The 18,047-nt window shown below is 45.0% G+C and overlaps 1 protein-coding gene across 2 annotated transcripts; it reads left to right on the forward strand.

Annotated features, from left to right (window-relative positions):
- Positions 1-409: 409 nt before the first annotated feature.
- LOC141083573 (uncharacterized) lies at positions 410-16,223 on the forward strand. 2 transcript variants are annotated; one of them, XM_073567920.1, is made up of 6 exons: positions 410-2,717; positions 4,517-4,657; positions 5,078-5,239; positions 8,630-8,767; positions 8,977-9,134; positions 11,709-16,223. In XM_073567920.1, exons 1-5 carry the CDS (start codon positions 2,609-2,611, stop codon positions 9,090-9,092), a joined length of 666 nt encoding a protein of 221 aa, XP_073424021.1. In that variant the 5' UTR covers positions 410-2,608; the 3' UTR covers positions 9,093-9,134; positions 11,709-16,223. The 2 variants fall into 2 exon arrangements, with proteins under 2 accessions (XP_073424021.1, XP_073424020.1); XM_073567919.1 differs by lacking the exon at positions 410-2,717 and having other exon boundaries at positions 4,385-4,657.
- Positions 16,224-18,047: the final 1,824 nt, after the last annotated feature.

Here is an 18,047-nt window from a genome sequence, read left to right on the forward strand (position 1 = left end):
GTGTGTTGACTGGGGCCCCTGTGCTCTGTCTGGGGCTCCTTGTGCTGCCGGTGGCCCCATGTGTTGCCTGGGGCCCTCATGTGCTGCCTGGGGCCCCTGTGTGCTGTCTCTGCCCCTTGTGTGCTGCCTGGGGCCCCTGTGTGATGCCTGGGGCCCCTGTACTCTGCCTGGGGGCCCTGTTTGCTCCCTGTGCTCTGCCTTGGGCCCCGTGTGCTGCCTGTGGCCCCTATGCTCTGCCTGGGGTATTATGTGCTGCCTGGGGCCCTGTGCACTGCCTGGGGCCACGTTTTTGATGGTTCTCAAAAGTGTGAAAAATCTGATCTACAGCAGCTGGGGTATATTCTGAACCGGAGGGGTATAATCTGGCCTAGGCCAATTTATACCTCAGGTGTATTCTGGGCGGGGGGTTAATCTGGCCTGTTAACATGCAAACTACCATGGGGGTAAAGGGGTTAAAGGTAAAGTTCACATGTTGCATATATGGTGCTAATTGTTCCACAGCGTACCTACCGCTAATTTGGCATAACAGTCACAGGACAGAGATATATTATTTTAGTTGGGAGCTTTTTGTCAAGAGAACCTTATAGTTCCCCATGTCTAATGAGGGATAGTATAGAGTATACTCCAAATGATGCACAGTGGCTTGGTCAAAATTACTGTCATTGTGTGAACAATTAAGCAAGCTGAAGACAAAATGATCTCACGGCACATTTCCTTTGCATTATATACAAAAAAAATTATACATATTTTCATCTTTTACATTTTAAAAATTACAAAAAAAGGAAAATTTTGTGACCTCTGAAATATCGTTATGGACTGAAGGAAAGTCAGCACCGCGGGACCGACTGATATAAAGGCCACATTTATAGGGGTAATCAGGACTAATCAGAACATCCTCTGATCCTTCAGTTCTCCAGTTATTCCCTGACTATTGCATTTACTACTTGCCCCTGAGGATGGGCGTATTCCTGTGTAATGCTTTATTCTCATCAGTGATCTAGAGACAAAAGTAGTAATATTAAGAAACACATATAAATGGATGAAGCTGCTTGATCTCTAGTGATTACAGGTATATGACATAACGTGACATCACTTGTGTTCCGCTGCTCATGATGTCACAGTGAGATCACCATTATGACATCATTCGTGTTCCGCTCCTCTGTGATGTCACAATGAGATTACCATTGTGACCTCACGGACTGAGGGGTTATACGGAGTGACACTGCAGGAAGAGGCTTTGTCTGGAAAGACTCACTGTGTGTTACACACTTAGCGATATTCCTCCAGGATAATCTGCTGTTTTGATTTCTATTGATCGTGACTGAGCTAATAAGATCTGTACAAGGCGCTCCTATCAACATCCGCCGCCAGCATTCTGGGGCTTTGGCCCCTGGAGGTAAGTGTTTTCACAGATATTTATCCAATATGGGGTTATTGTTAGTAAGTTACATGGTACATTTTTTGGAGGATTCTTCATGTGTCACTTGTAATCCCGGAGCCTTCTCCCATCATGTATTCCCTATTCCAGGCTCAAACAAATTGTAAGCTTGAATGGAGATCCCCTGTAAGCGATAAAGAAGTCACGTGTATCTCTGATCTTCATATGTGTGACTTCATCAATACTTTGGGGGAAAATAATTACAAATTTATGGTGATGTCATGATCCAGGTCGGGGTTTGCTTCTTGCTTTTCTTTCCCCGGCCTGGTCATGGAGGGGTTAACTTTTCCTGCCTCTCTTCCGTTCTTGGGTGGCTATGTATTGGTGCTGTTTTTTTGTAGCCTTTGTCAGTGATAGCTCTGGTCCTTGGATTGAGTTTCTCCAACTTGTTGGGATTTACTATTTTCCTGATCTGTTCAGTCTTAGAGTTCAGACCCCCATACACATGAGACCAGTGACAGACCAATTCCCCAATATCAGCAGCTCTGCCGACAGTCCAAGTGTTGATCTTTTTGTTCCCAGCTAAATAAGCCGTCGCCAGAGGAATCTACCAGCGGCTTTCTTACATAGAACACAGGTGCGATCGGCAGACTTAGCGCTCCTGTGTATGGAGGAGTCAGGAGAAATATCTGCCGGCTGAACAGATCAGCTGAACCATGGGCCGACAGCTATGTGTTGTGTATATGTCCCCTTACTCATAGGAATGATCCTAGGTCTGGTTACGTAAAAGTGCAAAGTATAATGTCTGTATTAGTAGCTCCAAATATCTGACATCTATTCTTTTCTTCCAATAGAATACTTCATTATGGATACTCTACATCCTGCCATCTACTTCTTCCTTGGATTCGTCTCCTGTGTCGTCTGTACCATCATCTGTGGGTAAGTCTTATACTGATTTATGGGCTACACGGGAGTCTATAGAAGAAACATCCCATCTTCAGGTCATCACACGATTCAGGAAAGGGAAACATCTAGAGAAGATGTTTAGAGGGTCATAAGCCGGCTCTGACCGGTCCGAGCACAATGGACTTTTCTGTATAATTGAAAAAAATGATTGTCATAGATCACAAAAATGACTGCAGATCGGGAGAGACAAAATAGACGACGAAAAATAAATGTCTTCATAACATTCTGCAGAACACAGATAGACTTTACTTTACAATTTGCTACATGACTTCTGTTTTATCACTTTATAGACTTCTGATAAAGAAATGCTGGAGAAAAGATACAGGAAAAGACACCACGAAGGCAGATACAGAGAATAGGGCTGATGCTGACGGTACGTACAGCCTCACTAATCTGACATTATCAGCGTCGGACTGGAGTACCTTGGGCCCACCAGAGAAAATCATTCTTGAGGCCCACTATGTAGCTACATAGAAATAAATACAAGACCACCAATTGTGTAGTAAAACACGCTAATATCAGGGTATAATATAAGGTAGTACATGTAGCAGGGTTTAGGGTAGCCCTCTCATAGAATATAATGTAGCCTCCCTCATGGAATATAATGCAGCCCCCCTTATGGAATATAATGCAGCCCCCCTCATAGAATATAATGCAGCCCCCTTCATAGATTATAATGCAGCCCAGCTCATAGAATATAATGTTGCACCCCACAAAATATAATTTAACCCCCTCATAAGGTATAATGCAGTTCCTACCATAAAATATAATGTAGCACCCTCATAGGGTATACTGCAGCCCTCTCAAATAGAATAATGCGGCCCCCCAGAGTATACTGTAGCCCCCTCATAGGGCATAATGCTGCCCCATCATATAGTATGATGTAGTCCCCTGAGAGAATAATGCAGCCCCACCACAGAATATAATGCAGCCCCCATAGAGTATACTGTAGCCCCCCCAGAATATAATGTAGTTCCTGAGAGAATAATGCAGTCCCCCCACAGAATACAATGTAGCCCCCACTTAAAGAATAATACAGCCCCCCTCAGAGTATAATGCAGCCCCTCTCCACCTCCATCATTGTCCTCATCGCCACCTCCATCATTGCCTTCTCCCGCACCACCCCATCATTGCCCATTTCACCACCTCTATCTTTGCCTCCTTCCCCACCACCCTATCATTGCCAATCTCCAATACACACATCTCCAATACACACACACAGCACCACTCTCTCTCATACTCACACACAAAGCACCACACCGCATACACACAAACACACACGCATGCACACAGACACACAGCACACTCACCTCTCTGCAAGTTCCCCGCAGCACATCCCAGCAGCCACTTTCTCGCCGGCAGCTTTCTGTCTGAAACAGCCGCACGCTGAATGATGACATCCAGCTGCGTTGTCTCAGACAGGAAGCAGGATGCCGGGATGTGTGCGGGGAACTTGCGGAGAGGTGAGTGTGCTGTGTGTCTGCGTGCGTGTGTGTATGTGGTGCAGTGCGGTGCGATGCTTTGTGTGTGAGTGTGAGAGAGTGGAGCAGTGGTGGTGGGGTTTTACATGCAGGCAGTGTTAACTGCAGCCTGCGGCTAGCGCTGCCTACTATTAAAGTAAAATGGTATTCACTCCTCTCCACGCCCATGGGGGCATGGGTTGACGTGAATATTCATATCTCTTTAGCAGCAGGGACAGGTTCCTGTCTCCAGCTGCTGCCCCGCAGGCTCAGGGCAGCCCCCTTCAACTCAGGGGCCCTATAGCCGCTGGCTGGGTGCCCCTTGACGAGTGGGGGCCCTAGGCAGCTGCTGGCCAGTATGCCAGCAGGTGTCAGTGCCTGAGACCACCGGAGAATCGCAGTCCGCATTTTAAAGCTGAATAATTACTCAAGTCATATTCTGATTAGCTTCTTTCAATACCTGAAATCTGTTTCAGAGTACGGTCACACTAGGCGTTTTTTTCGGCAGCAAAAATTGATCTCTTGGCAGGAAAGAAGCTGCAGAAACAAAATCTGTTTTCCTTGTTTTGTTTCTTGCATTTTGTAGCGTTTTTGATGCTTTTTTGTGTGTTTTTTGCAGCGGTTTTGGCGTGCTCGATTTATCTCTTGTGCATGCTGAAACATATTGAAGCTTTTATATTATCAATGCTAATGTCAATGTTCTGTGTTACAGATGATGCAGGTGACGATGCTCCTCATGGACTGACGGCCACAAAGACAGATGTCGTCAAAAACACCGATAACTCTTCATCTGGCCCTGGTTATATTGCCATCGATATAGACCCAGATGAGGATGTGATCGTCTCCTCTGATGGTAAGTTCTCAGATTTTCATATGTTTAACAGAAAAAAAACTGCCTAGTTAAAATAAAAAATCTCTAAAAGGAACATGTTGGTGAATAACCCCATATATCAGGGGCAGACATATCATTGATGCAACCACAGGGGCCCAAGAGGTAAGGGGGGCCATTACCACCTACAAAGTAGGTGAAATTTTGCATTATGATGAGCTATTGGACTGTAAAGGGCCTTTATACTATTCTTGCACAGGGGCCCTTTTTGGTTTGTGTCCGCCAGTGTCATACATGAATGATACCCGGAGGATTTGGCCATTCTATTTTTCGTAATTAATAGTACCATTTAGAGATGATAATACCTTTGTCATTTTAATATTTGTAACAAACGTATAAAAGCTTTTATTTTAATGATGCTGATGTCAATGTTCTATGTTTCAGAAGAACAAGAGGATGACAACTCTAACGTCAGTGACGATGTTCCTCATGGACCAATGGCCGAAAAGAGAGATGTGTGTACAAACACCGATAACTCTTCTTCTGGCCCTGATTATGTGGTCATCGATATAGATCCAGATGAGAATATGATCATCTCCACTTACAGTAAGTTTTCATGTTTTTATGATTTTTTTTTAGCAGAAAACATCTGCCTAATATAAATAGTCTCTGAAAGAAGCGTGTAGGTGATTCCACCCTATACACAGAGGTAGATCTTGTGGTTTGCTCCCCTATTTTTATACTGTTCTGTATCGTCAGCCTTTTTTCTTTGATCACACTCATCTTCATGATGCCCTACGCATGTCCGCCAGACAAAAAAAAACTATTTGATTTTCTAATTTTTTTTTAAGAGACTATGATACTTTTAGATATTTTTTTTTAGAATATGGGTGAAAAGAGACTAACGGCTGTGTGAGGCCATTATAGCGGGATCTCTTGGCAGTGCAGGATTTATATTGATTACCCCAATGAGCTTATATGTGAAACAGAGTGTGACCACTGATATATGGTAATGGGCTTAAAGGGGAAGTCAGCACCATGGGACCTACTGATATAAAGGCCACGCTATCTGTGTAATCAGGACTGATCAGATAATCCTCTGATCCTTTAGTTCTCCAGTTGTTCCCTGCTTATTGCATTTACTTCTTGCCGCCTGATGATAGTCATCTTCCAGCATGAATCCTGTCAGCGTCGGACTGGAGCACCTTGGACCCACCAGAGAAAATTATTCTTGGGGCCCACTATGCAGCTACATAGCAATAAATACAAGACCACCAATATCACGCTAAACACGCTAATATCAGGATATAATGTAAGGTAGTAGATGTCTTAATTATGTAGCAGGGTTTGGGGTAGCCCTCTCATAGAATATAATGTAGCCTCCCTCATAGAATATAAAGTAGCCTCCCACATGGAATATAATGCAGCCCCCCTCATAGAATATAATGCAGCCCCCTCTCATAGAATATAATGCAGTCCACCTCATAGAATATTATGCAGCACCCCACAAAATATAATGCAACCCCCTCATAAGGTATAATGCAGTTCCTACCATAGAATATAATGTAGCCCCCTCATAGGGTATACTGCAGCCCCTCTCATATAGTATAATACAGCACCACCACAAAATATAATACAGCCCCCTCATAGGGCATAATGCTGCCCTCTCATATAGTATGATGTAGTTCCCTGAGAGAATAATGCAGTCCCCACAGAATTTATATTGTAGCCTCCTCATAAAGAATAATGCAGCCCCCTCACAGAGTATAATGCGCCTCCATCATTATTCTCCCCCTCCACCCCCATCATTGCCCATTCCACCACCTCAATCATTGCCTCCTCCCGCACAACGACCATTGTCCTTTCCAGCACTACCATCATTGTCCTTTACACCACAACCATCATTGTTTTCTCCCCCACAACACCCATTATTGACAATTTCAACACCTCCGTCATTGCCTCCCCCCACCACCATCATTGAGTATACTGTATCCCCAGAATATAATGTAGTCCCCTTAGAGAATAATGCAGTCCCCCCACAGAATATAATGTAGCCCCCACATAAAGAATAATACAGCCCCCCTCAGAGTATAGTGCAGCCCCTCTCCACCTCCTTCATTGTTCTCCCCCTCCACTCCCATCATTGTCCTCATCGCCACCTCCATCATTGCCTTATCCTCACCACCCCATCATTGCCCATTTCACCACCTCCATCATTGCCTTCTTCCCACCACCCCCATGATCCTTCCCCACCACCCTATCATTGCCAATCTCCAATACACACACAGCACCACTCTCACTCATACACACACAGCACACCACTCTCTCATACTCAAACACAAAGCACTGCACCGAATTACACACAAACACACACACATGCACGCAGACAGACACACGGCACACTCACCTCTCCGCAAGTTCCCCGCAGCACATCCCGACAGCCACTTTCTCACCGGCAGTTTTCTGTCTGAAACAGCCGCACGCTGAATGATGACATCATCCAGCTGCGTTGTCTCACACAGGAAGTGCCAGGCAGAAAGCAGGATGCCAGGATATGTGCGGGGAACTTGCGGAGACGTTAGTGTGCTGTGTGTCTGTCTGCATGCATGTGTGTATGTGGTGCAGTGCGGTGTGATGCTTTATGTGTGTGTGAGAGAGTGGATCGGTGGTGGTGGGGCTTTACATGCGGGCAGTGTTAGCTGCAGCCTGCTGCTAATACTGCCTGCCTGTTAAAGTAAAATGGTATTCACTCCTCTCCACACCCATGGGGGCATGGGGAGACGTGAATATTCATTTCTCTTTACCAGCAGGGACAGGTTCCTATCTCCAGCTGCTACTCCGCAGGCACAAGGCGGTCCCCCTTCACTCAGGGGCACCATAACCACTCGCTGGGGTCCCCTGGAGCAGTGGAGGCCCTAGGCAGCTCCTGGTCAGTATGCCAGCAGGTGTCAGTGCCTGGGCCCACCTGAGAATCCTCCGGTTCTCCGGTGAACCAGTACGGCCCTGAATCTTGTGTAATCAGTGATTTAGAGACAAAACTAGTAGTATTAAGAAACACATAAAAATGGATGAAGCTGCTTTATTATTAGTGGCTACAGGTATCTCAGGTACATCGTGACATCACCTGTGTGGACATACGATGCTCCCTGCCATGAGGTCACAACTGTGATATCGTTGGGGATCAATATTGTGTAAGAGAAAAAAAGTCACGTGCGTCTCTGATTTCCATATCTGTGATTTCATCAGTACTACGGGAGTAACAATTACAAATTTATTATAATTGGGGATTTTCTTCAACTCTGGACCCATGGCTGAAAAGAGAGTTAAACAACATCTCTAAGTCTGACCCCAGTTATGTAAATATCAGTATCGACCTAGATGAGGATGTGATCATCTCCTCTGACAGTAAGTTCTAGGCTTTTATAACATATATTTAATAGAAAAAAAAAACAGTATAATAAAAAAACTCAAAGTAGATAGCTGGTTGTTTGATGCTTCTATTTTCATACTTTACAATTTAGCGGATATAATCTGTCACCAGGTTTCTGCTACCTCATCTGAGAGCAGCCTGATGTAGGCAAAGAGAAGCTGAATCCAACAATTTATAACTTGGATTACTGGGTGCAGCCATTCTCACACAATCAGAGCTTTTAGATTTAGCAATGAAGCAGAGTTGAGAAATCTTCCCCCGCCCACACCAGGCTCCGTCCATAGACAGTGAGCTGCTTATCACAGGAGGGGGCGTTGCCGGGCCAGGAGGCATGTGCTCCTGAGTCCCAGCAATACTAAGCTCCTGGTGCTAAAGCAACCATTAAAGGTAAACAACAGGATAGAGCTTGATAAGGGAGGCATCATTCAAATCTGTGTTTTCACCCCTACAGCAGGCTGTCTCCAGCTTACATAGCAAAAACCTACCGACAGATTACCTTTAATATTGATTATCAAACTCAGAAGCTTTGACTGTAAAAATGTTAATTTCAATGTTACACCTTACAGGAGAAAACTGGGATGAAATAATTATTGGACGCAATGTCGAAAACAAAGATGTCCTCGAAAACAACAAAATTTCTATTTTTGGTCCCGGATATGTAATCATCAATAAGCACCCAAATGAGGATGTGACCATCTCTGACAGTAAGTTCTCAGGCTTTTCTAACATATGCTTAATAGAAAAACAGCAGCCTAATAAAAAATCTCTACAAGGAGATAAATGGTTGTTTGATCCTTCTGTTTCCATACTTCACAATTTAGCGATTTTAAAACCAGTAATATTGATATATTGATATTCTTTAACAAAGAAGCTTTTATTTTAGTAATGTTAATTTGAGTGTTACACCTTACAGGAGAATATTTGGATAAAACAAATATTGAAATGAGGAAGATGCTCATGGACCCACTGCCGAAAACAGAGATGTCCTCGAAAACACCGACATCTCCACGCCTGGACCCCATTATGTAATCGTCACCGTGACGATTTAGACTGTGCTCGTCGCCTCGGACAGTAAGTTCCTTTTTTTCCATGTTGATAAGAAGAATGCTTACTACCATAAATATAATCTGTTCTATTCTGCATAACTTGCATAAACTAAAAATCTGCCATCCTAAGCAATATATTATTGAACTGCAGTTCAAGCAATTTCTTAAAATTTCCTGGCCCTCAATCTCAGAGCGACAGAGTAGAATCAATGTCCATTAATGAACAACTAATTATTTATACACTATCATTTACAAAACAAGAGGGCAGAGGACTTATTCCGCCTCCTCCTCTGACTCCTCCTTTGTCTACTCCTCCGCCTCCTCAAAATTTTGAGAAACATCTTGTCCTGGACAAAGACAGAGAGAAATATAAAGTCGTCATGAAGTTTGTTTTTCAGGAACTTCTGGCCTATGCCAACAAAAACCGAATGTAAGGTTTTAGGCTGCGTGCACACGCTGCGGATTCCGCTGCGTTTCCGCAGCGGTTTTGGCCGCTGCGGACACGCAGCAGTTTTAGCTGCGGTGTACAGTACCATTCATTTGAATGGGAAAAAAAAAACGCTGTGCCGACGCTGCGGAAAAAACCGCGCGGATTTGCTGCGGTTTTGAATCCGCAGAAAGAATTGCATGTCAATTCTTTCTGCGGAAACCGCTGCGGGTTCCTATCTCCACCATTGTGGAGATAGTGAATCCGCAGGACCAAACCGCAGGCAAAACCGCAGATAATCCGCAGGTCTTTGGACCTGCGGATTATCTGCGGTTTTTGCAAAATCCGTGCGGATTAATCCGCAGCGGAATCCGCAGCGTGTGCACGCAGCCTTAGAGCTTTATAAATATATTTTACTAGATTAAGGCCCGATGCTATCGCATCGGGAGGATAGTGACACACCTCTTGCCATGTTAACCCTCAACACACACCTCCTCAACACACACTCCTCTCACCTTTCACCATCTCCACTCACGTCCCCCCCATCTTTCACTCCACATACGACCCTTTCTCTCACTCCGTCTCTCATACTCACGCCGTCATCGCCGCTGCTCCACGATCCCCGACATCTTCTTCCGCCGGCGCTATCCTGGATCCAGACGTTGTCCACGCCGGCGACATGTTCTGGCGTGGACAATGTCGGGATCCAAAATGGTGTCGGCGAAATCTTGTGAGATTTTGCCGACGCCATTTTGGATCCCGACTTCATCCACGTCAGCGACATGTTCTTGCGGCGAAGCCATCTTGAGTATTGCCGGATTTCACGATACTCAGGATGGCGTCGCCACAAGAACATGTTGCTGGCATGGACAACGTCTGGATCCAGGATGGCGCCGGCGGAAGATGTCGGGGATGGTGGAGCAGCGACGATGACAGCGTGAGAATGAGAGACGGAGTGAGAGAAAGGGTCGTATGTGGAGTGAAAGTGAGTGGACGTGAGTGGAGATGGTGAAAGGTGAGAGGAGTGTGGGTTGAGGAGTGGTGTGTTGAGGTTAACATGGCAAGAGGTGTTCTGTGACGTCACCAGTTACAACTGGATGGAAGTTGTTACAACCCGGAAGCTGCTTAGCGCATTTATTATTTTTTATGATCTATGTTATGTATTAGTTTTAACAGGAAATAGGCTAAATAATTAGGAATTGGGCACCAATGGCCTAAATATCGATGCGTTACTTTTTTTTATGCAAGCTATATCAGAAGTCTGTGAGCCAAGAATTGCTGGACTGCAGGAGAAAGGGAGTTGTCATTCTCAAATCACAAATACAATAAAGAATAATATAAATTATCTTTAATAAATCACAATACATAACAATATTGGATGAGTATATGACTACAAATAAAAAACACAAACTACAGTGGGTGGTCATGGCAAGAACAAACAGATGAATATTTAATCACGATCACATTTTATACATAGCAATACTGACTTAAAGTGCAAATGTAAAAAATCAAAAGAGCTGATGGCAGAAGAAAAAGTGCTCTATATCCAATGTACTACCAGATGCCATAAGCAAATACTTGTACTAATAACTAAGCCTTAGTAATACAGAAAACCAATAATAAAAACTCAAGTCAGTACCAAGTACAATTAAGCATGCTATAATTCCAAAACTGCCACTCCACCACTTAACCCTGACACTTGTTTCACCGTCAATCACAGCTTTTTTATGGGGCTATAGGAATGACATACTGATAGGGAATTTAGATTGTGAGCCTTCAGGGACAGCGATGCTAATGTGTGCAAAACTGTAAAGCGCTGCGGAATTTGTTAGCGCTATATAAAAATAAAGATTATTATAAAGATTATTAATGAGGTGCAGTGCTGTATATACCATGAGGGAGGGATTGCTAGTAAGCTGTGGTCTAAACACAGAAGATCCTAAAATAATAGGCAGGGTGCTATTATTCATATAACAGCACTGATAGGATGCAGAACATACCTGAACATAGACATTAAATAATACCCATTATGTATTATATAGTACAGTATTATAATCTATAGTTAAAGGATGACAATTAAATGTCTTCTGTCGCCCCTGTCATTATAATCTGTCTGCTTGTACATGTATTAATCTTTACTGTTTTGCTAATTTTGTGACATTTATATTGCAGGTGAGGCAGAGTACGGTCTCGCTGTGAACCCACAATGAACATGGGATCCAGCTGGAGACAACAACTTTACATCAGCAAAAAGAGGCAGATTCCAGGCTTAGTCTCTGTTCTCCACCACTGGATACGACATTACTGGACTTTCTGCAGCTAGACGCACTCACTGAACAAGTGGGTTTCCTACTGCACAACAAGGCAGATTCCGGGCTCGGTCTCTGTTCTCCACTATTGGATATGACATTACTGGACTTTCCGCAGCTAGACGCACTCACTGAACAAATGGGTGTGTCCTACTGCACAACAAGGCAGATTCCAGGCTTGGTCTCTGTTCTCCACCACTGGATACGACATTACTGGACTTTCTGCAGCTAGACGCACTCACTGAACAAGTTGGTTTCCTACTGCACAACGAGGCAGATTCCGGGCTCGGTCTCTGTTCTCCACCATTGGATATGACATTACTGGATTTTCCGCAGCTAGACGCACTCACTGAACAAGTGGGTTTCCTACTGCACAACAAGGCAGATTCCGGGCTCGGTCTCTGTTCTCATCAATGAACATCTACAGCTTAAGGGAAGTGCAGACTTTCAGCCATGGTGCCCTAGAGGTTTCCTCCACTGGAGGTTTTTCCTCTCCTGAGTGCTGAAGGTCCACTCTTCGTGAATCAAGTGCCCCTCATCATTATTATTACACAAAAGCGGGACTAACTCCTAGCCGCGGTCTACGGACCAAACATTGGGCATGGGCAGGGCCTTGGGGGCAGATCCCAAGTGCGCTCAACCATGTGAAATAGCTTACGCTCAGGAACATTGAGGGATAGCGCTATCGGATAGCTCTACCCGTTCATTTCCTTTAGAAATAGAACTATGGGATAGCTCTACCCGTTCACTTTCTTCATGGATAGCGCTATCGGGTAGCTCTAGCCAAACAGTATTAACGATAGAGCTTTTTCATACACAAGGTAGGAGTGGCAAGAGAGGTACACCAGGTATTTATGTTTGCTGTTAGTCTGCACATACGCCAGTCTGGTGCGTGGTTATACCCCTTTGCAAGGTCAGTCTGAAGCATGGTTACACCCTATTGCGTGGTTCATAATCACAGCGCGCACCCAGCTTGAATGTAGTTAATAAAGAAGTCAGTAAAAAATATGTAGCAGTGTATCTGAGCTTCTATGGATCTTTACAATACATCAGAATATATACAATAATATGAGGTGGGAATATTTTATGTAGTAGTTAAACACATGGCAGATTATATTTGTGTTTTCTAACAAACTTATCTAATACAAATTTAATGTTGCTCTTTAATCGTGCCCATCATCTTTGTCCTGTTTTATAATGGAGATGGGACTTCCAGCTTGACCAGGACTTTAACATCAATGTATATGTTACTGTCTTGACGCACATGATGACATAAGAATGTTATGACTTGCATTACCCAAGGTATAGTTTGTTAGGGCTGGCGGAACACACCAAATTATAAAGTAGTAGTAGGTGCGTTCGCAGCCCGGGGTCCTCCGTGCAGAGGTGGTACACTGCTGCTAGAAAATGACGGAAGAATAGAGCGGCGTAAAAACAGTCACACGTGGGTTACATCACCCAATGTGAACAGGAGCGGACTCTGTTAATTCACAGAGCCGCGCAGTCGCTGAACGTGGATGCCGGAGTCTGTTTAACTCACAGAGCCCAGCCAAAGAGCGCACAGCAAGCGGCCACAGAACTCACAGCAAGCGGCCACAGAACTCTACCCCAAGGACACGGGGTTAGAGTCCTTCTAGGCCCACTGAGCGCGTAGTATCGCTGCCACGAGCGCCGCTATAGACGCTGGCTATGGAGTGTGGAGCCCGGGCACTGAGGTGTGCCGAGTCACTGATGACTAATGCCTGACTCAAACTCTGACCTACCTACGCCTAAGCCTGGGCGCTAGCAGGCTAGGCTGCACAACACATGCGTACCAAGGGTAGGGGTTTCATAATGAGTCAGTCACCAGAGACATTCATACGTGCATACACCACTCACTCCTTATAGTCTGAACATACAGTCTATCCTAGCACATGGCCGAGCGGCCATGCGAACCTTTTATAGCCACGAGCGTCTGGGACCTTCCTGGCTTCTCGGATGGGCCAATCAGAACACGAGCAGGACTTGAGCACGTGACCTTCGATCTCCAATGGGAGATCACTCCACGGGCATGCTCAGTGGTCCGACATGAGGACTTAGTCCCTGGAGAATCTCGCTGCTGAGCAGCATGCATTGCCATAGCTGTGCCAGAGGTGGCAGCAGCAAGCAAACCCATGGAGCTGGTCTGGGCAGAGCGCCGGGACCGACGAGTTTGCTGTGCAACCTCCTCTGCGGCTGGAGAGGAATGGGAGACCGCCGGAAGTAAGGCTCGGGATTCCCGCTGTGCAGCGACAGGAACCCGACGCCTAACATAGTTATTGTCTCTGAGGAGGCATGCCACTGGCAATTGGCACTGTAACGGTATGGCTCACAGAGGCCAGACTGAGCTGGATGTTCCAAACCAGGGTGAAATAGACAGACGATGGTTGCAACAAGAGATAGCAAAATAAACTTTTGCCATCTATGGTTCAACAAAATGGTGGAACTCACCATATTGCTCTTTACAAGGAGAAAATTGAAAAAAAAAAAATCTGTATTCTGGTGAATATGAATTTTTGCAGAATAGGAGTTGAATTGTCTCATCTCTATTAAATAATCTTTAACCTCTCTCTGAAATCTGACATACTATCCTGTTCATGTGCCCTGGGCCTGTCTGACCATGGACGGGATAGTATGTCATCGCCGCGCACACGGGTGGTGTGTGGCTTATCGCGGCTGGGTTTCAACTGATTCTCACAGCTGAGACCCGGCACTAAGTGCCAGGAGGGGTCACAGACCACTCCCGGCTAGTGATGAACGAGCACTAAAATGCTTGGGTGCTCGTTGCTAGGGTCGAGCAAATTGGAATACTTGGGTACTCAGACAGAACAATGAGCCCAATGTAAGTCTATGGGAGACCGAAGAATTTTTACCGTGATCCCCCCCGGGGGTCCTTTTAAGGTCTACAAACGTCTGAAAATTATGGAAGCACTGCTCAAATGACACGGGGACATCATGGGGATCGCCTCTGGAAGCATTTCTGACTCCTTGTTCACAGTTTTAAACAATGTTGTCAGAGTTTCATGAAATTTTTACCGGCGCACCACAAACATACAAAAACGAAACCAAAACGGATTTTGCTGGGAAAAATGTTAAGGTACATCCTTTCCAGGATAATGACTTGTCTACAAAGCAAAATAATTAACCCCAGACCAAAATGTTCCTCCCCCACTTGGGCTATGTTCAGACACAGGGTTTTCCACCTTTAACATTGCTTTCAACCAAAACAAATGCATCTACTTGGAAATGTCATTGTAACATTTAACAACCCTAGCTGGCCATGTGGTGTGTGACACATAAGCAGACACATGTTGTTTCATTTATGAAGGAGGGACTCTTAAAGTCACAGAGCCTTATTTTAACCGGGGTATCAGGCGGCATTAATCTTCTTAAAGGGCCATTATTAAACAGTGGGTCTCCTTAACTGTTATTGCCTATGCAGTGAGTGGATGGGCTGCCAAGAATTATGACGCACCACAATACCCCTTTCACAAGAGGTACTGGAGGGATTCCAGAAAAAATGTTGCACTGAATACAAGGCCTGGCTTTCCCCAAAGTTACATGCACCGCAATAAGCTTTTCAAGCCACATACTGGATGGTCACCGGAAACTACACTTCATATTATTCATTTCATAATCCCAAACTCTTTTCTTAGGCATTGACTGAAAAGCCTGCCCTGCTACTGTGGCGCCCTGTGTCTTTGCCACCACAAAAGGGTTAAATATGTATTGTTTTGTATGTGTTTTTTAAGCAATGGGAGTTATGCTTTCTCTGCTAGAGACCACAACACACACACATAATTGACCTCACTCCCTTACTTGTCTGAAGCTTAGAGATTTGCAGACATGCCCTAATTGGGAGGGGGAGGGGCCGAGTTGTTGTTTTCAGGGTGAAGAAGGAGGAAGAACATCTTGGAAGCCATGATTAGACATGTGCTCAATCCAGGAGTGAGAGCTAAGAAGCATCAGGGTGTCAGCCCCTAGACCATCCATGCTTTCAGAGCAGGGTGGTAAGCTGAGAGACTGTGTGGGATTATACAACCAACAGCATCTTGTTTTTCCATGGGAAAACTGCAGCAAACTAGGATCAGTAAAGGATAGTGCAAGTGGGAACTTGAGCTGCTCACACACAGGATCCATGCTGCAAGTTGCCAAAGGAGAAATACACAGTGAGTAGAGGCGATACTGCAAGTTCCAAACTCTGGGAAGCCTTGGTCCCAGAAGGAATTAGAATAGCAGGAAGTTACACTGAGTCACAGCAGAGAGGATAACTCCCATTCTCCAGAGAAGACTGTAATCTGGTGAGAGTTGTAATTACTCCTCTGAACTGCACCTGAACTACAGTAAATTATAAAGTGACTTTCCTTGTCTCCTGCCTTATTACTCCGTACCTTCCACTTTCATCACAATCTCTGGGGGTCTGCCCTGGTTGGAGAGGGTTTAACATCTGCACTGCCATCACCATCTACTCCCCCAGGGATCATCTGCAGTGCCGGCTATACTACAGTCGAACACTCCAACTGGCGTCACGAATCACTACATAAACGTTATCCCCATTCCATTCTTCCCCTTTTACAAGACCGTCTGGGGCCACGGACTGGGTCAATGCCACAGTGTCATTTCCCATTGAAGTTAATGGGCCCGGTACAGAGTATCCCACAGCCCCTCGGGCGCATCACTGCCAAGTCATATGCACCCCAATATGCCTTTTAACCCACATACTGGATGGGCACAGGGAAATCCACTTCACATTTTTCAGTTGGTCATGCCATACTGTTTCCTTATGCATTGACAGCAAGGCCTGCCCTGCTGCCAAGTCATCTGCACCCCAATATGCCTTTGATCCCAGGTACTGGAAGGGCACAGAAAATCCACTTCAAATTATTCATTTTGTACTCCCATACTTTTTTCTTATGCATCGACTGCAAGGCCTGCGCTGCTGCCAAGTCATCTGCAACCCAATAAGCCTTTGAACCCAGGTACTGGATGGCCACAGGAAAAAACACTACACATTATTCATTTTGTACTCCCATTCTGTGTTCTTATGCATTGACTGCAAGGCCTGCCCTGCTACCAAGTGATATGTACCCAAATAACCACAATCCCCTCTTGTAAGAAACATGGAGGAGGGCCTCTTAACCAAAAATGTTCCATTAAAAAGGAGCGGGTCTCCTACACTTGTAAAGCCCATATGGGCTGCAAACATTTCTCCTGTGGGGTACAACTCAACCTTCTTCAGAACCAGTATTTTACACACAGCATACCACCGACCCTTGTAAATAATTCGACACTGGCTGTAGCAGCATGGAACACGTTAACCCTGTTGATCTAGTGGCGGTGGATGATGAGACGTGGAGGAAGGCTTGATTAAAAAATAGGCCCAATTTCCAAGAGCGGGTCTCATAGACTTGTAAAGCCCACACACTTAGTGTATGGGCTGTCAAACATTTCCCCTGTGGGGTATACCTCAACCTTTTTCAGAACAAGTATTTTACGTACAGCATACCCACCGACCCTTGTTAATAATTCGACACTGACTGTAGCTGCATGGAACACGTTAACCCTTTTGATCTAGTGGTGGTGGATTATGAGACGTGGAGGAAGGCCTGATTAAAAATAGGCTCAATTTCTAGGAGCGGGTCTCCCAGACTTGGAATGCCCATACCCTTAGTGTATGGGCTGGCAAACATTTCCCCTTGGGGGTGTACATATTTCTTGTATTTTGGAGACGGGCATCATAACACCATTGACAAAAATAGAGTGGCTGGAGCATGACGGAATATGTTCACCCTGGTGTTAATAATAATAATAATAATCTGCCAACATATTCCGCAGCGCTTTACAGTTTAATAACTCCAAACATAAGTCGTAAGTAACAAGGTTAACAATACAATAATTAAATCAAAATAAGGAGACCCTGCTTGTGAGAGCTTACAATCTACAATGATGGTGTTCGAGTGGTGGTGGACGGTGAGGGTGAGGATAAGGAGGAGGACACCAAATAGCCAAAATCAGGAAGCGTATACCCATGTTTGATTGTGAAGAGGTGCATGGGAATACACCTCCCTAAAAAAGACACTACATTGGAGTTTATATTTCACTGTCATCATTTGGTGGTGTTGAGAAGTCAGGCCCAATCCATCCCTGTTCATTTTTATAAGAGTCAGCCTGTCTGCATTTTCCG

The sequence above is a fragment of the Dendrobates tinctorius genome, unplaced genomic scaffold (genome assembly GCF_039654945.1).
Source record: "Dendrobates tinctorius isolate UK_male_01 unplaced genomic scaffold, ASM3965494v1 ptg000020l, whole genome shotgun sequence".
Taxonomy (NCBI): domain Eukaryota; kingdom Metazoa; phylum Chordata; class Amphibia; order Anura; family Dendrobatidae; genus Dendrobates; species Dendrobates tinctorius.